Source organism: Rhopalosiphum padi, chromosome 1, assembly GCF_020882245.1.
Source record: "Rhopalosiphum padi isolate XX-2018 chromosome 1, ASM2088224v1, whole genome shotgun sequence".
NCBI lineage: Eukaryota > Metazoa > Arthropoda > Insecta > Hemiptera > Aphididae > Rhopalosiphum > Rhopalosiphum padi.
The window spans coordinates 91,034,164-91,058,749 of record NC_083597.1 but is presented as its reverse complement, the minus strand read 5'-3'; the positions used below and the strand labels follow the sequence as shown (position 1 = coordinate 91,058,749).

Here is a 24,586-nt window from a genome sequence, read left to right as displayed (position 1 = left end):
GTCAACAATCATTAGCCAAGGGGTGATAATTTTTGCAGATTTAGTAGAGCCAAATGAGTTATTTGTGTGTGCATCGTTGGCAGGTGGGTGGAGGGGGACACCTTGACGCGCGTATTCTTATTGCAGTATTGCGCAAAAAGAAAAAAAAATTAAATCTCGTTCAGCACGTTTTTAAACAACGAAATCCCGCCAAAAACTGTCTACACAAACGCAGTGAAACGCTTACGGTGTGTAACTTATAGCATTGTATTTAGGTAGATAGCCCCGAACGGCCAAAATAAGCGACGTTAAGACCTTGAATAAATTGCAAGCAGCTGTATTAATTGTCGTTTCGTTACAAAATTATTGATTATTCAAAATGTATTTAATACGAAACCGAATAAACACGTGTAAACTATACAGAGCAAATCGACGTAGTTTATTTGCGTCGGCGGGTAATCAATTAATTGAAATAATGAATTACTGTTGAAAACGTGAAATATACTGTAGGTTATAATAGGTTATAATATTATAAAGTATGATTTTACTGCGAAACAATTTTCGTTTACAATGATTTAAAGTAAATGTTTTGTATTTTTTCTTCTTATCTTCGGATTTTGGTATGTAATGGTTTCATAATTTTTATTCCAAAATTTGTAAACCTGTGATTTGGACTACTCGCGGCTGGGCGGCTAAATTTATGTCCAAAGTTTAAAATAATCGTACCTAAATTTTACATAACGTTAATATTATTTATTTATAATGTATTCTGTGATGATACAATGTATTAAATATACATTAATTGCTATTATATTTTGAAAGTAATACCTATCATGTATAGAAAATGCTAATATAACCATTTGATGAAATACCTGTCTTCGGTTATGTACGATTTTAAATTACTATTTATAACAAAATAAGAAAATTGTTTTCTATATATTAGTAAAATAGTTTTCTTTTTTCCCGATTATTTTGAAAAGTATTTGGAATTTTTAATTTTGACCTCTTTAAAGTAGGTACTACTATATTCACTTATCTACCAGAGAAAACATTGAACTTGAAAATCAAAGCATTTTTCTTCTATAAATCGTGTAGTATATATACATGCACTCTAGAAAAACCCATCATTGTAAAATCAATACATTCATCGGAGCTGCGCTTATAATATCTAAAATAAATTGACGTACTTTAAAGAATTCTCGATTTGTAGTGATTTGTATTAGGTATTGAAACAGATACTACTGATTTGTATTTGCAATCTCAATAGCATATCTCTTATAGCCGTTCAAATATTGTTATATTTTAAGTATTGAGTATCTGTATGCAATTAATATTTATTTAAATAAATATAATAATATGTTAATCTATCCCAATAACCACTACTGTTTAGGGTTATTTTAAATAGAAAAAAAATTGCAAGTCTATATTTACTATTATCGACAATGATAAAATTATAATATATAATAAAATATTATTATATAACACTAAGTTCCATCACTGGATGGCTCCTTTTTTCAAGTCCTCATTTTTTTTTAATATAAAAATAGTTTATTAACTTTAGAAAACTCATTTGTGCTTATTAGTTATTGTAAAAATAAGTCATAGGTATTCAAGTATTTTGGTAAAACTGTTAAAACTATACAATTAATAATAATAATAATAAATTATTAAATTATTATAATTGTATTGTATGTGTACATAATTAGGTACTACTGTAGGTACGGTATTATGACTGTCCATTTTGGCGAGTTTGTAATATCGTAATACCGTAGGTAATAAACTAATAATATAAGTGCTGTATATGGTATACAAGTACCTACTTTGAGTACTTAATTCAATAACTTTATTGACAAATTGAAAATGATTAAATTCTATTTTTCATATAAAGAATTATGTAATTTTTATTACTATGATCATATTATTTTCATGATAAATACTTCTTAATTTTTTTTAAACTGTCTGATATGCATTGGATAGTGTTATAAACTGCTTAGTTACTATACGTTAATTATTTTTACTTTTTATAAAACAATACTCTAAAATATATATTTCAAAGTGTACCTACCTAGAATAATAAATAATAAAATTATAATTGATAATTGAATGATAATGTAAAGTGTTCAATGCTTGAACAATGCCAATTTTGTATCAAAAATCATAAAACGAAAATATTTATTTTTAAAATTAAAATTAAATTAAAAAAATAATATTTAAAATGTTTGTGAATGCGGGATACAAGTAGGACCATTAAAAAATAAGGATACTTAGTTCTCAAAATTAGCACAATACTTAATAGCCAATGATATGAGACTTCTGGACATATTATTAACAACGCGGTAATAACATTGATAAACAACATAATATTAAATCAATGCAAAAAATAAACATTTTTACAATAGTTCACGATATATTGATATGTAATAATTAAATACTTAAAATGAGTCCATATAAAATACCTAAACGTTGATAAGAAACTCTATCGATACAGAACTATATACATTAATCATTATATTAATCTATAAATAATTAATAAATTGTTTAATATTTTATGACTGTTTTTTATTTTATCAAAAAAATTAATTAAGATATTAATTAGTAAATTATGTTTATTATATAAATTATATATTAGTCCTTGTATAGTTCCAGACGTTCCAGTAAAATATTTATATTATTAATACTGAATACTGAGTAATGTAAGGAATAATTAATTATAATTAAATTTTTTTTTATTATTTAATGTAAAATATATAACACTATAATATATATTATATATAGTGTATATTATAATTATGAAATATACTGTCAAATTTGAACTCGAAGCATTTATGCTAAACATTTTGCAATATATACCTCAGATATAAGTATCTTAGTTTTTTTATTTAAACAATTTTGTTTTATACCTGAGTGTAAATTTCAGTATTTTCAATAATAATTTGTAACCAAATTGATGCCAATATTAGTGAAATACACACAAAATATGTTGTCGAACTTTGAATAGTATATGCATTTTCCAATAATGAGATTATAATATTGTGACGTTTGTCCTTGTAAAAATATGTTAAACATTAAACTATGAGACAAATTTACTCTGAAAAAAACGTGAAATTTAAAGTTTATTTTTTTGTTATCCAATGCAGTGTTATTTTTGATAGTTTTGATTTAGTTTTACGTCTTAACACGTTTTTATTTAATCGAATCGTAATCGACTATCGGGCATCGAAGGTAAATTATAGTTTCGTGATTGCACACTATACAATTTATACCTACTAAATAACATATTTTTTTATGTCGTAATATTATTGTCAAGTCAATTAAAATAAAAACAAAATTTTGGAATTTTAAAACAAAAATTAATAAATCATAGTTATGACACCGAGAATATTACATTACACTTACGTATATTACACAATACACTACGCAGGGTTCCACCTGGACATTTAAATTAATTTAGACCGCCTGACGGCTGATAGTATATAGTCACAATTTTAATACTATGTGATATTACCTTTTTACATATTATTTGCAATTAAAAATTTTTTCGCAATGTATTGGTATTGGTATAAATAATGGCATTTAAATTACAATATACTATATTAATATATTACAATTACAAACTGTACAATTTTCACAAATCTTACTGATTTTACATGTTAGTTGGACTATAAAATTGTTTTATACTGCATACAAGTTATAAATAAGATGGTTAAATTGACATGTTACAGAATCCAGAGTTCAATAATTGCATCGAAAAATGTATGTGTTAAATTAAACACTTTTTCTGTCATATATTAAATTTTAAATTTTTATATTTTTTTTTTAAAATTATCATACTAACAAAATTGGTTTTATTTCTTTACATATAAACTATAGTTTATTTGAATTTTATTGAATACATTATTTATTAAAATTTTTATTTTGTATATAATATATTTTTAAATATACGTGTATATAGGTATACATAATATAAAAAATATAGACAATATATGTAAATTTACAATTTAATTTAAATATAGCACGTTGTACACCTGCAGATATTTATAACTATGAATTATGATGAGGGACGCCAGTGATAGAAAACTAAGGTAAGTATATTATAGTATACATTTGTATATAATTAATAAAATTTACAGAGAAATATTAGTTTTATAATTGTTTAATATTATATTGATCTATATTATTAATAAATTAGCATATAGTCTAATGAATAATATAGATGTGAGTTGGTGAATATAATATAGATTATTAATAATATTTTAATTCATTTTAAGAATGTTTGTTGAATTTTCGATACAATTTTGTCTGATATTATTTTACGTACCTAAAACTTAAATTCTATAGTCATTTTGATTTGACAATAAAAGCATGCTCTGAAATTTGACAGCCTGCAGTAGGTAATACGATTTCACCAATAGCGCACTAAATGTTTTGGAAACGAATACAATAATATTATAATTCTGTGTGATCGTGGTACTTAATATAAAATACAATTTTATAACGATTTATTCTATTCAAATTGATAAAAAAACACCAGGATAACGATAGGTCACTGGTTGGTTAAACGAATACGCAATTATAATTTAAAATTGATGTACAAAATATGTTCTATGATTACTTAGAAAGAAATTCCACAGTGAGAGTTAATACTCTATTATACTCTATATACATGTTGTTGCTACATACACACTATATAGCATCTTAAATTCTTAAATCGTTATTAATTTATAATATTTCCATTGAAAAAAAAATTGTCTTAATTTTAAGTTTTAGATTTTTATCACATTTATTTATACTAACTTTTCCATTATATTAAAACTATAATTTCAAATTATGTCATAGATCTAGATTTTTCAGGTTGTATGAGCAGAATATTGACGTGACATGTTTCTCTGTGTTCTGCATTGTATAACAATTATTGTTGGGTGTAATTGATATTGAGATGTTTATTAAAAATTATCATTTATTTTCATCTACTTGTAAAATTTACATAATACTATTTTGTTGATTATCTAAGTCCAATTTTTTTTAACCAAATACTTAATATATTTATAATAAAAATATTTGTTTATTAGTTTTTTTAATGGAAGTAAAATAGTGATAAATGGCTATTTTCAGAATTAATAGTCAATAGTATTGGTTTTGTATGCAGTGTTTTAAGCTGAATCATTTGCATTTTGTATATATACCAATATAATTATGTTCTATAATTGAAGCTAAACTAATTATCATTTTAACTTGTATATTTTGTCTAACTCTAAAAAAAGTTCGGCAAGCGGCAACTGTTGTGTTGCATATTATTGGATGTCGAGTTGGTCATTATTATGGGTGTGTTAAATTTTAATTTAATGATATATCATTATTGTATAGGAAAAACGATTTTGAGAAAATGCGCGGTATTTCAACCTTATCTCTAAGTATTTTTCATGATATAATTACTAATTAATTTTTTTTTTTTTTTTTTTTTTTTTTTTTTATTTAGAACTTTCAGTATATGACTATTATAGTTCGACAGTTATTACAATATATAATATATGTATAAAAGATTTACAATAAATAGAATCTTAATTATAGCATAATTTAGATAATTTGGTGATTAGATAACAATATAAAATGAAATGATACAATATATTATGGTGGACGTATAACGGTATATGGAATTACAAATTACCTTTATTTAATAAAGCCGTTAGGAGAGACAGGAGGGGTTTTATGATTGCACTGAATTCGGTAATAAAAGATGTAAATAAAGTTTCTATATTAGGAGATAGGTGGGAATGGTTATGATTGGAGGAAGTGGCTTCGGCATATGATGGTTTATCGGTATTGGAATTTAAGGTGGATTTAAGGAAGTTTGTATGAGATTTGGGAGTAGATATGAAATGTTTACGACGAGGTGGTCTGTAATTAAGTTTTTTATAAACGGGACAGCCTTTGTAATTGGCAGGGTGGCTACCTACTAATTAATTTTATTTTACTTTTAGTATTTATTAGGTTTATATAATTTTTTCTAAAATTTTGCATTTATCATATTATTAGTGTACAGTAATATGTATTTATTCCATATTATATCAACTTATATAATTCAAAATTTAATAATGTTTTAAAATAATAAAAATAGGTTCATATAGTATAAATATGTAGATAATATCTTAAAATAAATCAAAAATGAAATTCCTTATGATGGTAAAATTCATAATGGTATATTATACATAAAAGTTTTAAGTTCCATGAATAATGTTTTTGAACTATAACAAAATAAAGAAATCAATTAAATCAAAATCTGGTTTAGTAAAAAATTTCAGTATTTCTTGAATTTTTTGTTTGTTTTTTCAAAATACTGCGTATTTTTATTTTAACCTTTCAAAATTACAAACTAAATCTAATTTTTTATTCAAAACCACTGTCAAAGTTGAAAATCGAAGTATCTTATTGACAGCTTAACGTGTTTATTTATATATACAACAAAAAAATATCATTGTAAAATCAATACATTCATCGCTCCGCTCAGAATCTAAAATGTAAATCCTTTAATATTGTTAATTTTTTTTACTGTTTAATCAAAATTATCAAAAGATAACTCTCTACTTTATTACAAGCTAGGGTTTAAGGGTCTAGATATTATTGTATTTATAGATATATCATAATATGTGATGGCTAAGTTTATGATTTTTATTTAAATTTTTGTACTAATAACAATGCTATCAGTATGATAAGATAAAAAATAATTGCAGCGAACAATGCTTTTAGCCTCCTGAACAATTTTGGGACAAGCAACTAAAATAACAGACGTTAACGAACTGTTGCGATTTGCAGTGGTTACGGGTCGAGTCATTGGAAGATTGGGCAATTTTGTATTACTCATCTTGGTGATGGTGGATTTTTCCATAGGGCTTCTGGCAATACAGAAAACGTATAGAGCCGAGCAAGACCTTAGAGAATTTTGTGCATTATCGTTTTATTTTTAAAATGTAGACAATTGTTTTTTTCTAGCAAGGTGTGTTTTTCTAATACTATTAAACATTAATATATCAATTCGTACGACACACTGTACATTAAAATAAAAACCGTATAACCTTGTAGTACGTGTAGTAACTTTTCCGCCTGTACAACTTAAGCCGGCGCCAACAAACAAAAATAAGAATAAATTGTGTAAAAAAAAACTATGTACGGAAAATTTTCTCATTTGTCTCTCATCCGCCGGGCGCCACGGCATTTAATTTCAAAACTCTGTTACGGATGTATGTTGTATTTACGTATAAATGTATAGCTAATGTCTGCGCCGAGACAACTGTAACACACATCACTGAAATGATTATTTTTATTTTTCTATGAATATCACAGTTAGATATTATTTTTATGTGTAGAGGTATAAGTGGACAATTTTAAATAAGTTAACTTGATGATATTATTACATAGTTATGGTCATTTTTGAGCATTTATAGTATTTATAAATTAAAACATCGAATTTCATAGAATCGAATATCTTCATGTAATTGCATTTCTTACGAGCACGGAGACTGTTCTTAATAAATTATTTTGGAAAATTTGAAGATTTTATGGAGACTTTTGACACACGTCTATAGAATTTTTACTTGAGCATGAAAATTACAAAAAGCTGGTTTGTAATTTAGTAAAAATATGTGACCATAACGTTAGCCTTTAATTTATCCTGCAATGTTACGCTAAAGTTTAACACTGAATACTGATAAGTGATGGCATCTCAAATGATCCATGACAGTAGGTCAGTAGACGAGTATTTTCAATCCAATGCATAGGTTTATCGTACAACTGGGTTTTCTAAAAAATTTGATATTTAAACAGAAATCGGGTAATTATTAAAATGTATTTATTTTAATTACACTTTTATTGAATTATAATGCGTAGATGTAATTAATATCACCGAAAAGTTTATAATTGTTGTTGAAATTCCAATAATATTTTCGAAAGATTCAATGACATTAAATTATTTAAGCGATAATCCAAGTATAAAATTATAACTGAATATGGTAAAAATACGCCGGATTACTAAGAGAGCCGGACTGACGCAGTGTCTGAATATTAAGACTCTACAATATATAGATATATATATAAACTTACAGTTTATTAATATATTATATAAACTATAAATTAATATTTTTATCGCAACAAGATTGCGTTTAATATATATCAAATATTGACCATAAACATATTATAGATATTATTAATTTAGTAGTTTAATAGTCCGTATATAGAGTCAGAGTGATAGCTTTTAGAACTGATTATCAAGTATTAAGTACATAAATGATAACAAAGAATTTTAATTATTTAAATAGAAAGTTAAGCACAATTCACGATATATTTAGGTATATCAATGTATATACAAAAACTAAATACAAAATACACATCTATTATACGTCGTATTTATTAAAATAACTTAAATAAACTATTAAGAACATATTTCTAATTATGGGTCGTGTAGTCATATATATTTAACAGTACGTCGTATGCGATAACATTTTAAAATTATACCCATAATACCTAATATATATTTATACATTTTTAAATTCATTTAATTGTTGGGCTATATGCCTACGTTATATCTTAAATTAAATATTTTGCACACACATTTTTTGTTATTAATTGAATTGTGAAATAATAACTTACATTATAAAAGGAATTTATACTTTATAGTTTGCATAAAAATAAAATATGTTAAATATACAAAAAAAAAAAAAAATTAAAAGGAAATTTCAACAAAAATTCTGTGTCACAATTATTAGGTCAAGTAAACAACAATGTGTACTGTACTACTGTGCAAGTACGTCTCGTGGTTGTCAAACGAGAGCATTCATAAATCATAATTCATATTTACGTTTGAGTTAGTACCACATACAGGTTATCATAATATACACAGGGGTAGCTGTAAATGCTGTAATATTGTAATCCATTTTAGAAATTGTCAATTATGAATGCTATTGTACAATAAAGCTATTATTATTATTATTATATACAGATACTAATATACTATAATATACTATATATTATATATGCATACATAATGTTTGTGGATACTTATTTATGCGTCTGTTTCAGTAAAATGTGATTATAAGCAACTACGTTGTCTATTAATTCCCACTGTTTAGGTATATATTATATATTTTCCGTGTCTGGACGAATCTTATGATATTAATCGCAAATTATAATATATCATAATATTATATGCACCTATCGTTAAAACTTAAAACCACTGACGCATTATCTGGTGCATAATATTGTTGTAGTGCGTAATAAAATCCCATAAGAGGTCTATCGACTTCCTATTTCCATTATCTCTTTATAATAGTCCTAATTCTTATCGAACTTAAATACATAATATGTTGTAGGTACATATTTTATTTGATGACCTCGTATGATGTAAGCGCATGAAATTACTATATTGGTAAAATTAAGTTGGTTAATCGACTAATTGTAATTCGTAAATATATTTTAATTTGTATTATTGATTATGGGAATTGCTTATTAAACTTGCTTTAAAATTAGGTGTGTGACGTAGATACTCACGCTTAAAAAATATTGTTACGCTGATAACGTATAAAATCATTTATATTATAATTATTTAAAAAAAATAAGATATAATATTATTATATTATTTTAGATTTTTTTTTCAAATGTCGGTATTAAATGAATTTCGATAAATACATAAAATTATTAGATTTAAGTACTTGACCTATGTTGAACTTAATAAATTTTAAATAATAAAAAACAGTTTTTGATATAGTTGAATAGTTGATAGAGCTTTTTGATTTACATTAATAGTTTATTTATTAACTGCTTAAGATTATTCAGATTCATTGAAATGTAATAACATACCTAATGATTTAAAAATATACATCGGTATTATAAGTGTTTGATTTTTATAAAATATTCGTATAAATATTTTTAACTGTACACGAAAAATAAAAATTATACATACTATATGTTATTTGATGTGCATAAAATATAATAATTTCTATCAATAACATATATATTTGAATCACTGCACATGATGCTAAATATTATATATTTACAATATTGATTTGTATAGTTGTAACTTGTATGTATAATATATTAAAAATATTACATTATAATACGAAGGTTATCGATGTATTGTTTATTTTCAGAAACGACAATTTGATTTATGAATTGTTATCTTCTATTACATAATAATCTCATTACAGTTTACCTAGATTTATTTAATCAATGTTTTCTAAATTATTATCGTGGGTCAATTATGTTCATATACGAAATTTGTAAATGTAGTTTAAATTTTAACCAACTCAATCAAACTTACTCTAGAAAAATATAAAATTTGTGACGTTCGCATTATATAACTATGAGTAGGCATTAAAAAATATTATGTGATAACAATGTAAATTGTAATTGGAACATTGATTAATAATCATTGAAAATTAGTTAAATAAATCGTTTCAAACTAAAATTTTGATAAAATATAAAATATAATTATTTTATGTTTCTATATATTTCTATACAAGACCTCAAAAATAAAAACTGTATAGTTACATTCAATATAATATAGGTAGTTTTTATTAGGTATAAAACTAAAGTAAAAACTCTATTTCTGATTTTGTTATTATATGTAAGATGAATAAATTCTCCTAAAGTCAAAATATCATGTAAATAATGTCTAATTTTTAGTCATATTATATAATATATACGTATATATCTATTAGGCACTACAAATGTCTTGTAATGATTTTTAAGAAAATCATTAAACATAAGACAAATAAGTGAACATTTATTTTGTTTTTAATATCTTGTGTCTTAATCATACATAATACAAACATATATGGTTAACTTTCAAGGTAAATATTTTAATGCTATAGTTAATCTTTAATTGCTTAACAAAATTTGTTCTAATTATTGTTAAAACTAATAAAAAAAATGTCTTATTTGGTAAGCCACAGCCTGATTTTGAAATTTTGAATACAATCTATTAGTAATATTGTGTTTATTGATGTATTAATAAAAATATATTAATTTAGTTATTGCAATATTTATTAACGTATATAATATTATTGTATTTAATTATACTATCGAAAATTCCTTGTCAAAAGTTTACCTACACCAAGGTCATAGTGAACTAGTAAAATATTTATAAGAGATTTCACAAATATTTTAAGATATCTCATTTCATCTAAATTCTTTTATTATTTGTCAATTTCATAAGGTGTATGAAATTTACTTAGAGCGACACTTAGGCGATAAACTGTTGACATCTTACGTTAATATGTAACAATGATATTAAAAAAAAAAAATAGAAAGTTTAACTATTGGGTAATGGTTGCCTTCTTTTTCCCACTGTAAATATAAAATAAACATTATCAGTTTTTGTCATATTTATGCCTTAAGGATATCTTGCATATTTTCCTACAAAAATTAAAATAATAAAACTTAAGTTTAGTATTATATTTTATTGCATTGAAATTACAAAACCAATCAAAGTATACTCATGGACGATTATTAATGGGGGGGGGGAGAGTCTTCAATCACGCTTTCTCTGCCGGAAAAATAGTATTATCTTACAATTTAATAAATATTGCCATGGTATACCTAATCACTTAGACATAATATTATAATAAAATGAAGAAATGTGCAGTTCTTATACTTACCGATACTGGATAATACATTTTATTTTGTATTTTGTATTTTTTTCCTGTACTTATTAAAATTTATTTTAATTAACTATAATATACCAATATAAATATTAATTATATAAATAATAGGATATATTTTATATTTATATGTTCAAATAATAACATTTCACCTTTATTTAGCTTCAATTTGAATTTTTTTTGACATCTCCCTCCTTTAAAATGTTACCTCATGGGCACCCATGAGTATTCTACCATTCTACTAAAATACTTATGTAATTTAATTTATATATTTGATGACTAAAAATATATTTTAAAATAAATTGTATACCCTATTACAAATATTTTAATGATTTTTTAAAATTGTAAATTATTAAACTACACAATTATCTGATAAAACCAATGTGTCAAATTTTTAATCTATAGAAATGTACAAAAATTATTTTAACACTTTTATCTGAAAAGTAACGATTTGTTGTTGTAAAACTTTAAAACTTCTTTCTTTATTTAATATGACAATATGGTATTATTTCTTATTGTTTAATTAGAAATTAAGTGTATTTATTGATATGGTCATTTCGATCAAAGGTACAACGTGACATAACTATATCATCAGTTTATATGACTCACTTATCGTATCTACGATTAATTTATTCGGTATAACTGTATAAGACTATAGACTAATTTAAAAATAGGGTTTCTATAATGGATAATTAATTTTTTAAGACGATTTAATTACTTTTAAGGATTTATTTTTATTTAATTGGTGTAATAAATGTAACAATACTGTGGTAATATATTTTTTATCTGATTTATAATTTGTATGTAAATCGTTAACCAAAAAGGCTATAATTAATATAAATAAAAAACTAACTATCAGGTTTTTACTTCTTTGTTATAACTTATAAGTTTTCACTTTATAAATCATTTCATACATCGTTCTGATAATCGCTGTTAATTTTATTTTGTTTACTGAAATTAATCATTTTATACAGCTAAAGAGTAATATGCTAATATTATCAAATATTTTAAACATTTATTAAATGTGATCGCACGGCGTTTTTGATAGGCAATTTAGGTACACTACTGTTGTGGGTTCATTTTTCCTGTGTTTCGTAAAATTATAAACTGTATATTAATAACATTAATGACTAGGGCAAGGGTATAAATGCTCTTAAAAATACCGAAAAATGCATTTATGACTTAAATTCTAAAAAAATGTCTTAAGAATATCAAAAAATGCATTATTTTTTTATTAAATCAGTAAATTTAGATTAATATATAAAAAAAAATATAATATACAAAATAAGAAAAAAATTAAATTTCATTTGAATTACATTGTGCAATAAGAGCAATTCACAATTTCAGCCTTCTCTAAATTAAAATCAGATTATCTGATGTTAAGTTCAAAATGAAAATAATTTATATTACGTAGTGCTATGTAGTACTTACATTTCAATGAAGTCAATTTTTTTGGTCATAATGTGAGAAATAGGTCAAAAATGTCCTTAAAAATTAAAAATGCATTAAAAACATAAAAAAATACCTTTAAAAGTATAACATACGCTGAACAGCAAAAAATACCCCAAAAAAATGTTGCGGTTAGAACACGAGATACTTAAAACACATTTGTAGCTTGGAAAGCATCGTGTAAGACATTCGAAAAAAAAGATGCAAGCGTATTAAAATTCGAGCTCTACTAATGAGTATATTATCAGTATTATTCAATTTTTTTTATGTATTATAATAAATAATAATACGAATTACAATTATGATCACATAACCACAATGAATCAAGCTATTCAAAAATTAAACTATAATAACGTTCGGGCCGTTCGGGGGGTTTTTTTTTTGTTATTCATACTTGTATAAGTTGTAGAGTATATGTATACGTACAATATGATACAGAGAGGTTATAAATGATTAAGTATTGGTAATGAGTAATGACTAAACCTAATTCATTATAGATCATACCTACTACGATTCGATTGTGTATGCAATTTCAGGCAACCGAGATGAAAACAATATTATAGCAGTAGTGTTTTTCTTATAATAGCTTTACTACCTTGTTATTAAAATAACAATAGTAATATAATAAATAATAATAATTTATAAATCAATTTTGTAGACTTACATGGTATTTAATATTTATTATAATCAATATTATCACATAGGTATTTTATAAGATATTATATATCTACATCTATTTTATTAAATGCAGAATGACCAGATATTTTCTTATTACTTTGTTCATATGTGAAAAAAAAAATATAATTTATAAAACGAATGTCTTATTTAATCCAGTCTATTATAAATTCGTAAATATTAGTCGAAAATACTACCGCCGTTTCATGGCATTATTTAAGGAGTTTAATATAGGCAAATTTCATAATATTCTATGGTAGATGTAAATTTAAAATTGTAAAAAAAGTATTTATAAATATTTAAAATACCAATTCAAAGTAACTTACAACCATACAGGTTAGTAAAACAAGTTACCGTTGTTGTGAAAATTATGTCATACTCCCTTGCACCACTACAACTTCACAGTTCACACTTATTATCGCCATATCTAGTTACCTATTTATAAAAAGAAATCAATTTATCCAGATATTGTATAGATCGTTTATGTAAAGAAACAACACAAATATTAAAATGTACGTATTATATAAAATATTAATCACTCATTTTTTTTAGCATAATCGTATTGAATAGTTATAATGAAATATTTATAAACAATTATTAAAATAATGAATTTTCAAAAAATCCGTCTACAATCGTTCCATTGAGCATTCACATTACACTTTTCGTCGTATGATACACACAGAAACAACAACAACAATAATAATAATTTATAACAATGTAAATATCATAAGAGGGTATATACTTTTATAAATAAACGGTTAAAATCTTTGCTTGTACACAAAAATGTGTCAGTGGCGTGTTGCAATGTAAGTGGTTACGTCGGATACAAAAACAAATTATATTTTACCTATAATTATTATGCATCAAGCGACCTGACCGGATATTCGGTTACGGTAACAGGCGCTCTGCTATATCTATAATAGTTTCAATTACGGTCGCTGTCATGACAGCTAGGATGTGTGGCGACGATGATGTGACGTTAATTGGAGACTTGGACGACGTCAAAAGTTGTTCGACGCCGGCTATCGTCCCGTTCACTTGTTTATTGGTTGGCTGCTTTAGAGCCAACAGGTGACTGATCAGCGGGTACAGGTCCACGTTGTCGAATGGCTGTGCGGTGAAGTTGCTCTTAAACATCGGCCCCGAAGCTATGAAAAGGGCGTGCATTATAGGGTCGTCGTTGTCGTACCCGTGAGTCCCAGCTCTGAACATTTCTTTAGCTGCATGGCAGATGACAAACATTTAAAAAAATAAATTTGGTATATACGGATATATCATGGATATATCACAGGCTTTATATAAGGATATATTGACTTAGTGATGTTATTAAAGTCGATAAAATGGCCCTTATTATTTAGTTATTTAAGATAAAGGTATAATGTTACAAACAATATTTATAATGTATAAAGTAGGTATAATATAAGGTAAGCGTAAAACATATACATCTATACTAATTATATATATAGGAATGAGAATTGATTTTTCAGCTTTCCGCTGCCTTATTATGTTAGCATTAATTTTTTAAATACGGAATATTACCTATTTTATAAATTTTATTATTTTCACATTACTAATATTTTTGTACATAGTTAATAATAAACAATTTGTAATAGATAAACATATTTTTGTTTTCTTAGTTATTTTTCGATATACTTTCTGTTATTTTCAAAATTGTTTTGAAATAATTGTTTTATTTTCAATTGTTATTATCAAAATCGAATATTGCAAGGAAAAATCACTTTACAAACCAAATGTGGTAATGTCGTTTTTCTTTTTTTAATATTTTGAATATACCTATTATATTGATCGTCGGATCTACTGAAGCATCTACTCGATTAACAATGTAACTCTGATAGATTATCGTCAAATAAATAGCAAATAATATAACAATTGTAATATTTATACTAAAATAATAAATAATACGTTTCTATAATATCCGGTTTTTAAAATACACTAACTTTTTTAATTATTTTTAAACAATAACTTTTTTAATTATCTTGTAAAAATAATTAATTTAAAATATATTTTATAAAATTATTTAACATTTTACGATCAGAAAAATGTAATTTAAAATGAGGAATTTGTTAAACTTTGAAATTTAAAGAGCAGAAAAGTTGGTATCTATAACTATTTATTGATATAAGTCTATTTGTGTGTTTTTATATATAATTACTTAATTATGAAAGATAGATCTCCGACGATTCATGACAAAATTAATAATTATTTACTGAGATGGGATAATAATGTAGATTGTGTGATGTAAACTAACTTGTTTGATCCAAAATTTTTTGAAAAAAACTGTACCAAAATGCGTAACCGGGTTTGGCCAACAAATAAATGATCCCATTCAATCTAGGATTATTCTTCATATACCAACGGTCTGGTAGTTGATATTTTTTAAATACATAAAATTTATTTGATGTATTGGCTCCGTTTGAAAGATTTGTATAAACTTCGTCATATTTTCCTGAAAATTATGTTTAGTGTCTCTAATATTGTAATAAATAAGATGTCTTTTGTTTTAAATTATTTACCCATATTTGGTAGTATAAATGCATTGGGACCTGTAATAACGGATTTGTAGGTCATGTTAGATACGTAATCATCTAAAAATATAATTCTATCATATGTAACTGTATCCATTCCGTGGTCACTAAGAATTATGAGGTTTATTTTTTTTTCTAATTTTTTATATTTTATTTCATCAAGCATGTATCTATGTATATATTAAACAAAACAAAATTATGATTTTAAAAATATTTTCAATATATTTCTACTAAGTTTAGCTTAAATGGGCAGGTAAATAAAAAAAATTTAATTGAGTAAGTTAGTTAAGAACGTTAAGCTGTTATGACGTTAATAATTAAAAAACAATGTATGTAACTTTAAAAAATATTGATTTACCTTGTTTAAAATGAATTTATTGAATATTGTATTTGATTGAAAAAAAATTCGAATTATCATTAACTAATTATTAAATGCCCATTTTTGGTTTCAAATAATCATTTAAATCGTTTTTATAAGTATGTATTAAATATTAATAGATTTGATATATTATTATAAAATAATCATAAATATACTTGACTGTGTCTTCTACTCTCGTGATTTGTTTTTTTATCTCTTGTGAGTTGACTCCTTTTTTATGACCAGTTTTATCTGGTTCTTCGAAATATGCAAACACTAGATTAGCTGGTCGGTTTTCATCTTCAATCCATGTCATAATAGTGTCTATTCGGGAATTCCAATGTATTGAACTAAACAAGAAAAACAATTTTTACTTGTTCTGTATTAATTATGTAGAATGGGCATCATTGGAAATAATTGATTAGTTAGAAGTGAGTCAAATATGTAATAAGACATTAGAAACACGAGTGCTAATTTTTATGCTTTCTTTCTCTCTTTTTTATAAATGTGAAATGTTGTCAGTAAAAAATAATTTTTACACTGTAATTCAGTAAAATAGAACGTTTGACGCGAATGCTTTTGTTTTCTTGAGTTATTACTATATGGATTATGCATATTAACATTAAATTTGATCATTGTTATTAAAGTTTTTTTTTAAATTAAATTGGAAAGTAGATATATAGTTGTTTTTGAATAAATAACAAAAATAATATGAAATATTATTTCGAATTTGCTTGTTCATTTCAATGAATATTTACTACTCGTATTAACTTTATAGTTTTTCAATTTATATAGTACAAAATATCTATACGCTTTCAATTTAAGATTAAAAAAGAAAAGTTATGGTAAAACTTGATTGCTTCTGTGGTCAGGACCTAATCGTGTTATTACTTGTTGTATACTTCAGTGTAAGTTGGGTGTTTTCCTTGATATGGAAATTCGGATCCGGGCCACATCATTACACCACTATGTCGTCCTTCTCCATTATATTCGTTTTGCATCTGTAAACAAATTATTTTATAAAACATCAAATAGAAAATAAAATTCGAGGTATATCTAACAATTAAAATGGTTTAATATTATTTTTATATTTTAATTAATTAACAATAGCTTAACGTTAAAAACAAATAATCTATCTACACAATAATTTATATATTATTTTTTAAACTCATCGTCTTGTACTCAGAAATATTATCAAAATTTAATTTTATTATAGGTATATTTACTCTAGAACCAAAATTGAGTGAGTTCTACTCAGACTACGTAAATGCGTTTTATCTATATTGCGCGGAGGCTAGAGAGAGAAAACAAACAGTGCGCTGAAATCCTCTTAAGCAGAACATTCTGTTGAAAATGTCGGTGTATCTAAATTGAAATTTTAACGAGTAAGCATAGTTTCTAAATTATTAAAGTTTATGTATACTTAATAATAAGGATACTACGCCGTAGTATTTGAATAACTATTGAATATATCATAAACAAAAAAATACATATAATTATATTCTATAAATATTAAATGCATAATTTATAAAGTATAATAATATATTTAATCAGGATAGCTGATATTGTTTCAACAGATAGTTCGTGATATTAGCTCAATATTAAAAATTAGTTTATTAGTTTTATAATTTCAACTTTTCAATAGTAATTTATCAGTGTATAATTTATATAGAGTCCAACGTAGATCTGTAAAAGATATTACTAAACTGGTATGGTTAAAATCATATATACGCGTGTACAGAATTATTTCGCAGATCTTGGCAAGAGTAAATTGTTTGGTAGTTCTTAACGTAAAATAAGTTCCCTCACTATCTACCTATGAGCCAAATCGAGGACCAGACTTTTTCAAGGTCAGGGAGTTCCATTTTTGACTTAGTAAAATATGTATATAGTATACATCATATATAGCTTTATTTCTTTTTTTGTAGGTAGTTTAGTTGTTCCAAAAAAATACTGCATGAAAATAAACTATACAATTTTTCTTAATATTAAGGTTACAATAATCGTAAGTTATACGCACATATAACAGTTTTTACTATTTAATAATAATTTATAATAAGTCAAAAGCGCAAAAATAATAATAATAACAATATAACATAAGACATCATTCAAAAACTGATTATGCAATATTTTTTTTATACAACTTATAAGTAAGACCCTATTGTATATCAATAGATATATAATCTAGATATATTGAATTTTAAATTATATGTAAAAGCATAAATTAAAAAAACTAATAGGTACTTATGTGCTAATTAGTTTTTATACATCAATTATAAAAATAAACTGTTTAGTCATAAAACATTAATACATATATTTATACATTAATTCATTCACTTGAATAATATTATTAGGCCATCGGGTGTCCCTCTAAAGTTTAAAATTAAAATTAAAACTGTATAATACGAAATTTTTGATTTATGTTCCCAACTTTATTTTGATGAAACTTTTTGTGTATAATCATCAACAATAATTATAATTGGTTTAAATCCTCTAAAATAATAATGGTTTTTATACAAAATATAATAATTAAAAATGACACATATTTAAAACATAAAACAATGGATTTCAAGGTTAAAATAAATAAATTATCATCATAATAGAAAAATATACCTATGTATTTTAGATTCTGAGCGGAGTGAAGAGTGTACGATAATATATTATTTATATTATTTATATTATTAATATATTATATTATTTATTAATATATAAATTTTAAAATTGTGTTTGTGCGTGTGTTTATTTTACTATAAATAAAAATCTTTTGAAGCGGTAATAATTATTCAATTTTTACCTTTTTAAGGTAGTTTCTGGTGAAAAATTGGTCTAAAATAAAAACTTTTTCTAGTAAGTTAAAGGAAAAATTAAACACGGGAAATCAACACGATTCCAGTTTTAAAATGATTTTGTTATTTATTTGTAATTTAAAAATAAATAACTCTAAATAATTGTTGTTCATAAATATTAAAATTTCGATTTTATAAACAGAATATCATTTAAAAATCATTTGGTTGTTTCTGAGCTATTTATAGATACTTGACATTTTTGAATTTTTGGTTTTTTTTTTTGACCATGTTTATAAAATATTTGTTTACAAATAAAAAGCTAAAGAAAATGTAGTATAAGGTTTCTCAAAAGTTTTCTATATTATGTCTATTAAAATTATTAGGTAATGAAAACACATGGTCACTTTTTTCCTTATACGCATATTAGGTTAAATAATTTTGTAAAAATTACGAACATTTAAATACACATTTTATACTCTATACTAAAATATTTATACCACTTACATATTCACACCGTTCTAGGTTCTATAGTACACGGTAATGATTTATAAGTTCTAAATTCATAACAATAATATATCAATAAAAATTTAATATTATAATACGTGAAGATGTTTTTGTACATACACGTTTGTTATTTTTTATGGAGTTTTATAATGTTTTTAAAATACTTATATAAACAAAAAACATATGATAATTAAACCACAATTATTCTTATTTGTATATAGTTATCTTATCACCACGAGTAAAACAAAAACAACGACTGTGAATTTCTACCTACCAAAGTTTTTATTTTCTTTAATTATAATTGTATAAAAACCAAGGTAAAAAAATTTTGTCCTTGAATTGTCCATTAAAATTTTTTTTTTTAGCATGCATTATAGGCACACTAATAATGTGTTATTAAAGCTTTTGATGAGTTTCCATTAAGAAGAATTTCTTTATATTGGTTTTAGAAGATTTGCTTGAGTTTTTGTGTATATTTTTTTTTAAGCTTTTATAGTTTTATATAATATATAAAGAATATTAGCTATATATTAAGTTTAGTTAAGTCACACATTAAAACAAATATTTTTACAAATGCATGTAAAAAAATTGACTATACCTTCTCTTTCTTCCTAGAAATTTAAGAGAAACGAAAAATAACAACATAGTTACGTTTAAAAAATCTCTCGGCGGTGATGGATTAATTTTGTTCCATATGAAACCAGAGTTATAAAATAATTAAACATAAGTACTAAGAAACCTAAGAAATAATTATTTATATTATTTTTTAGTAGTTATTATGTTGTTCGGCGCTGTATTCAACTTACTATCAAAAAATTGTAATAAAAATGTTCAAAAGTTAAAACAATAGCGAAACGTAACAAATTTGCTAATATTTATCTACATTTTGTGAATTTGATTAAATATGATGTAAAATTGTTGTTACAAATAACCCAATAAAAAACAAAGTTTATTATAATGTTTAGTGACGAAATATACATAAACTAAAAGAGCAAAGCTCAAAAATTATTTCACAAAAAATGTATAAAACTGATAGTAATAATTTTGTAAAAATATTAACAACAGTGCCATTAAATTGAAGTAATTGAACTGAAAAACTTTTTAGGCATGTATTGATTATTTAATTATGTTTTAAATCAAATAAAATTATTTAATAATATAACAAATATCTTTGTAGAATGTCTTAAGTATTTTGGCGGAAACAGATTTTAATGAAATGTATAGTTCATACCACAAATATATATATTTTTTTTTGGCAAAATAGCTAATGCAGTAATATTTGAAAAGTGTAGGTTATTTAATTAAAAATATAGGCATCTTTATCTTCAATATTTAGACTAATATTTTATATGAAAGTATTGTTCGACGATTGAAGATTAATATTATTACCTACCTGAATACGTTTTAATCTCCGGAAACGCTGATGAAATATTATAGTAAAGGTGGTTCGTATAACTATTGATGTAGGTAATAGGTATGAGAATTGAGAATACTTACCTATTGTTTCTGCATCATCGTAATCGTTGATTACACTACACTATTAAAGCGTATAAATTATTTACTAACCACCAAGAATAAAAATAGAAACTTGTATTCAATCAATTTAAACAATAAAGTACCACGGCTGATTTGGCAATGCTAGAATCAAATAATTGTTGTCTATGGCCTAAAAAAATGCATCTCTCTATGAAAAAAAATAGAATTTGTGTATGAATTACATCTCTCCATATTATATTTTATATATTTTTACGCGCTGAGCTCATTTTTACTTATATAATATATATTAAAAATAAAGAACATAAAAATTAGATATCAACAAAAATATGAAATTATGGTCCATATTGACATTTGATATTAATTGTATGGCTCGTTTGCTAAATAATTAATAATGGTGGTATGTGGGACGTAAAATGAGTAAAATAGAAGAGAGTCTGTCTAATTAACAAGGTATCAGATGAAGAAGAAAAAGTGATGTAAAAATAAACTGAGTGTCTAAAAGTACTATAAAAAACAATGTCGGAAAAAACCCAATTTAAAAATCTTGAAGATAACCATTAAAATAGAGCAGAGATGTGTATTTTTATTTTTGAATGTTTAAAATTAAAGATATCATACGTTTAAAGATGTGAAAGGATGTAAATCGTGAGTCGCGGAGGCAAAGCTTTCTAGGTAGTCAGCAATCAAAGCGAGCTTGGGATTAGAGCACCTTAACTAGTATTAATAAAATACAGGTAATTATGTAGCGTATAGGCGGCTGGACCTTACCCAGATAGGCACCAACGAATCGTCGTAGTGGAACTGCTCGTACGTGTAGTGCATCGTCTCGTTGTTCCGGTCGAACATGGAATTGTCGAGCACGCCGTGCGTCTCGGGGTGCATTCCGGTGGCCATGGTGAAATGGTTGACGAACGTCTTCGTTGGGAACGCACTGCGCATGTACGGCGGCGCGGCGGAAGCGTCCCGGAATCGGGCCATTGTCGGCGTCGTGTCGGGCCGGATGTAATCGGGCCGGAAGCCGTCGAACGACACGACCACCGTCACCGGGTGTCGGTTGATGGCCGGAACCCCGGCCACTGCGACCGCGAAGATCGCGGCGACCCAATAGCACTGCACGGCCGCCGGTCTCCACATATGGCCAACGGTGGACGGCGGTGACGTGCCGAGCAGCGGACCAAAGAAGGAGTCGCTGACCACCCGCGGCATTGGTCTATTTGATATTATTATGTATGATAAATCGACTCGTACTTCCGGCGTGGTCGCGTGGCCGGACGTGACACGGGGAAACGGGTCAACGGCGGCGCCCCGATCGAACGGCTGCCGATGTCGCGATGCCCATGTCGGAACGTTATCGGATATAATTGTATGTTTGCAGTGCGTCAGTGTCTGCTGCAGGTCGTCGCTATTCGACCGCCACGTATTTTAATGACGTGGTGTGACCAAATGTATATTATTATGTAGTCGGTGGGTGGTAAAAACTGCAATCGCGCACCGTCGCGCGTCGTCGATACACTTCACTGACCAGACGGATTGCACGCGCGCAGTGAAACAGATTTGAATATAAAAATATAATATTATGATGACACTATTGGTCGGGCCCTTGGACGTGATGTCGGGTTAGAGGTCACGGTGCCTATTAATAATATCAGCTGCAAACGTCGAAACGAAAGAGTTCCGCCCGATTTCCGCTTTCGCGTATATTTTTGCGGAGTACGGCCGAACGAGAACGGACGGTGTACAATATTATTAATGACGTACGCGTAACTGCAGCGAAACACTCCTCAAACTCTTATGGCGACCTGGCCGTGCGGAAAATGACGCGCGGGCCGAGCGGATGACAAGACTCGTTTTGCGGTCGCGGAGTGGGAGCGGCGACGCGATGTCGCGCAACGTGAATAAATTATATTATTCCATCGTCAAACCGATTTTCCGCGCCGAGCCGAAGTGCACCACGACTGGTCATATGAAAATGCATGTACCATATATTGAGGTATGATGGTAACAAAAAATCTGGTTAAAATACAACAGTGCCAATTTATAATATGTTATTACAATTAACAAATGAAATTAACAGACTTGCTGGATAAGTATGATAAACCAAAATTCAGCATCCAGCTTGTGTTTTTGCACATTGGTCGTATTAAAATTCTGTTTGAATAAAAGTCATATTAAAAGTAATATTTTTGTAATTCCTAACAAACTATAAAGGCTAACAAAATTGTTTACAATTTTAATTAATAACGGAGTTTGATTGACAGGTTTACCACGATACACATTATGTCTCAATATTAGCTGGATTGAGTTGAAATTATGCATTTTTAAAATGATAAACGACTAAACATAATATTAAAAAAATATTAACAAAATAATAAATACGAGTACATTGACCAAAGTGCGTGTGAGTTTAAAGTTGACTGCAGATACTGTTTATCAGATACTCGACCTAATGCGTTACCCGTAAGATCGTCACATAATATAAACGAACAATACTCGTCAAAACCTTACTAGACAAATGCTTTTACATTATTTGAAACAGATGTTCTTGAAAGAGTATAAATCAATCTCACAATAAGGTGACATGTTGAACAGCCAATTTAGTATTTATTAAGCAAGCGCTGCGACAAGATTATGTAATCTCAAGCGACGAAAACTTATTTTTTCAAAAACGACCTCATTAGGTTCGTTTTACTATAGTGTATAGTTATGATGACCATTATATTGTGTTAGAACAAAAATCTATGGATATTTTAGGACATTTACTGAACGACATAATATAATACATTATACTTTCTTACACTTCTACATGAATTTTAATTTTGAATAGCTGATAATTGGCATGTTCGCCGTGGCTTTTATGTAATTAAAGTAATTGAGTGTCTATATTCAGATGCATATTCATATTCATATTGTTTGATATTATTTAATTTCAATAATAAACGTTTAAGGTCACTGCATTTGTTTACAATCCAAAGTACAAAAATACAACTTAAAATTAAAATTGTGATTATAAATTATACATTATTTTAGACGGTGGTACGCAAACACTGATAAACACAGATTTCTACTATAGTTTTAGATTCATAATTATATAAATATTTAATATACCCAATAAAATAGGCATAAGTCATAAAATCCCCACAAAAA

The 24,586-nt window shown here is 26.0% G+C and overlaps 1 protein-coding gene across 1 annotated transcript; it reads right to left on the bottom strand.

Moving 5' to 3' along the window:
• Positions 1-14,207: 14,207 nt before the first annotated feature.
• LOC132917834 (ectonucleotide pyrophosphatase/phosphodiesterase family member 5-like) lies at positions 14,208-24,164 on the bottom strand. The gene is made up of 6 exons (XM_060978775.1): positions 22,211-24,164; positions 17,547-17,656; positions 16,832-17,005; positions 16,286-16,467; positions 16,021-16,218; positions 14,208-14,971 (listed from the first exon to the last, which is right to left on the bottom strand). The coding sequence occupies exons 1-6, from the start codon at positions 22,646-22,648 to the stop codon at positions 14,640-14,642; spliced, it is 1,434 nt and encodes a 477-aa protein (XP_060834758.1). The 5' UTR covers positions 22,649-24,164; the 3' UTR covers positions 14,208-14,639.
• Positions 24,165-24,586: the final 422 nt, after the last annotated feature.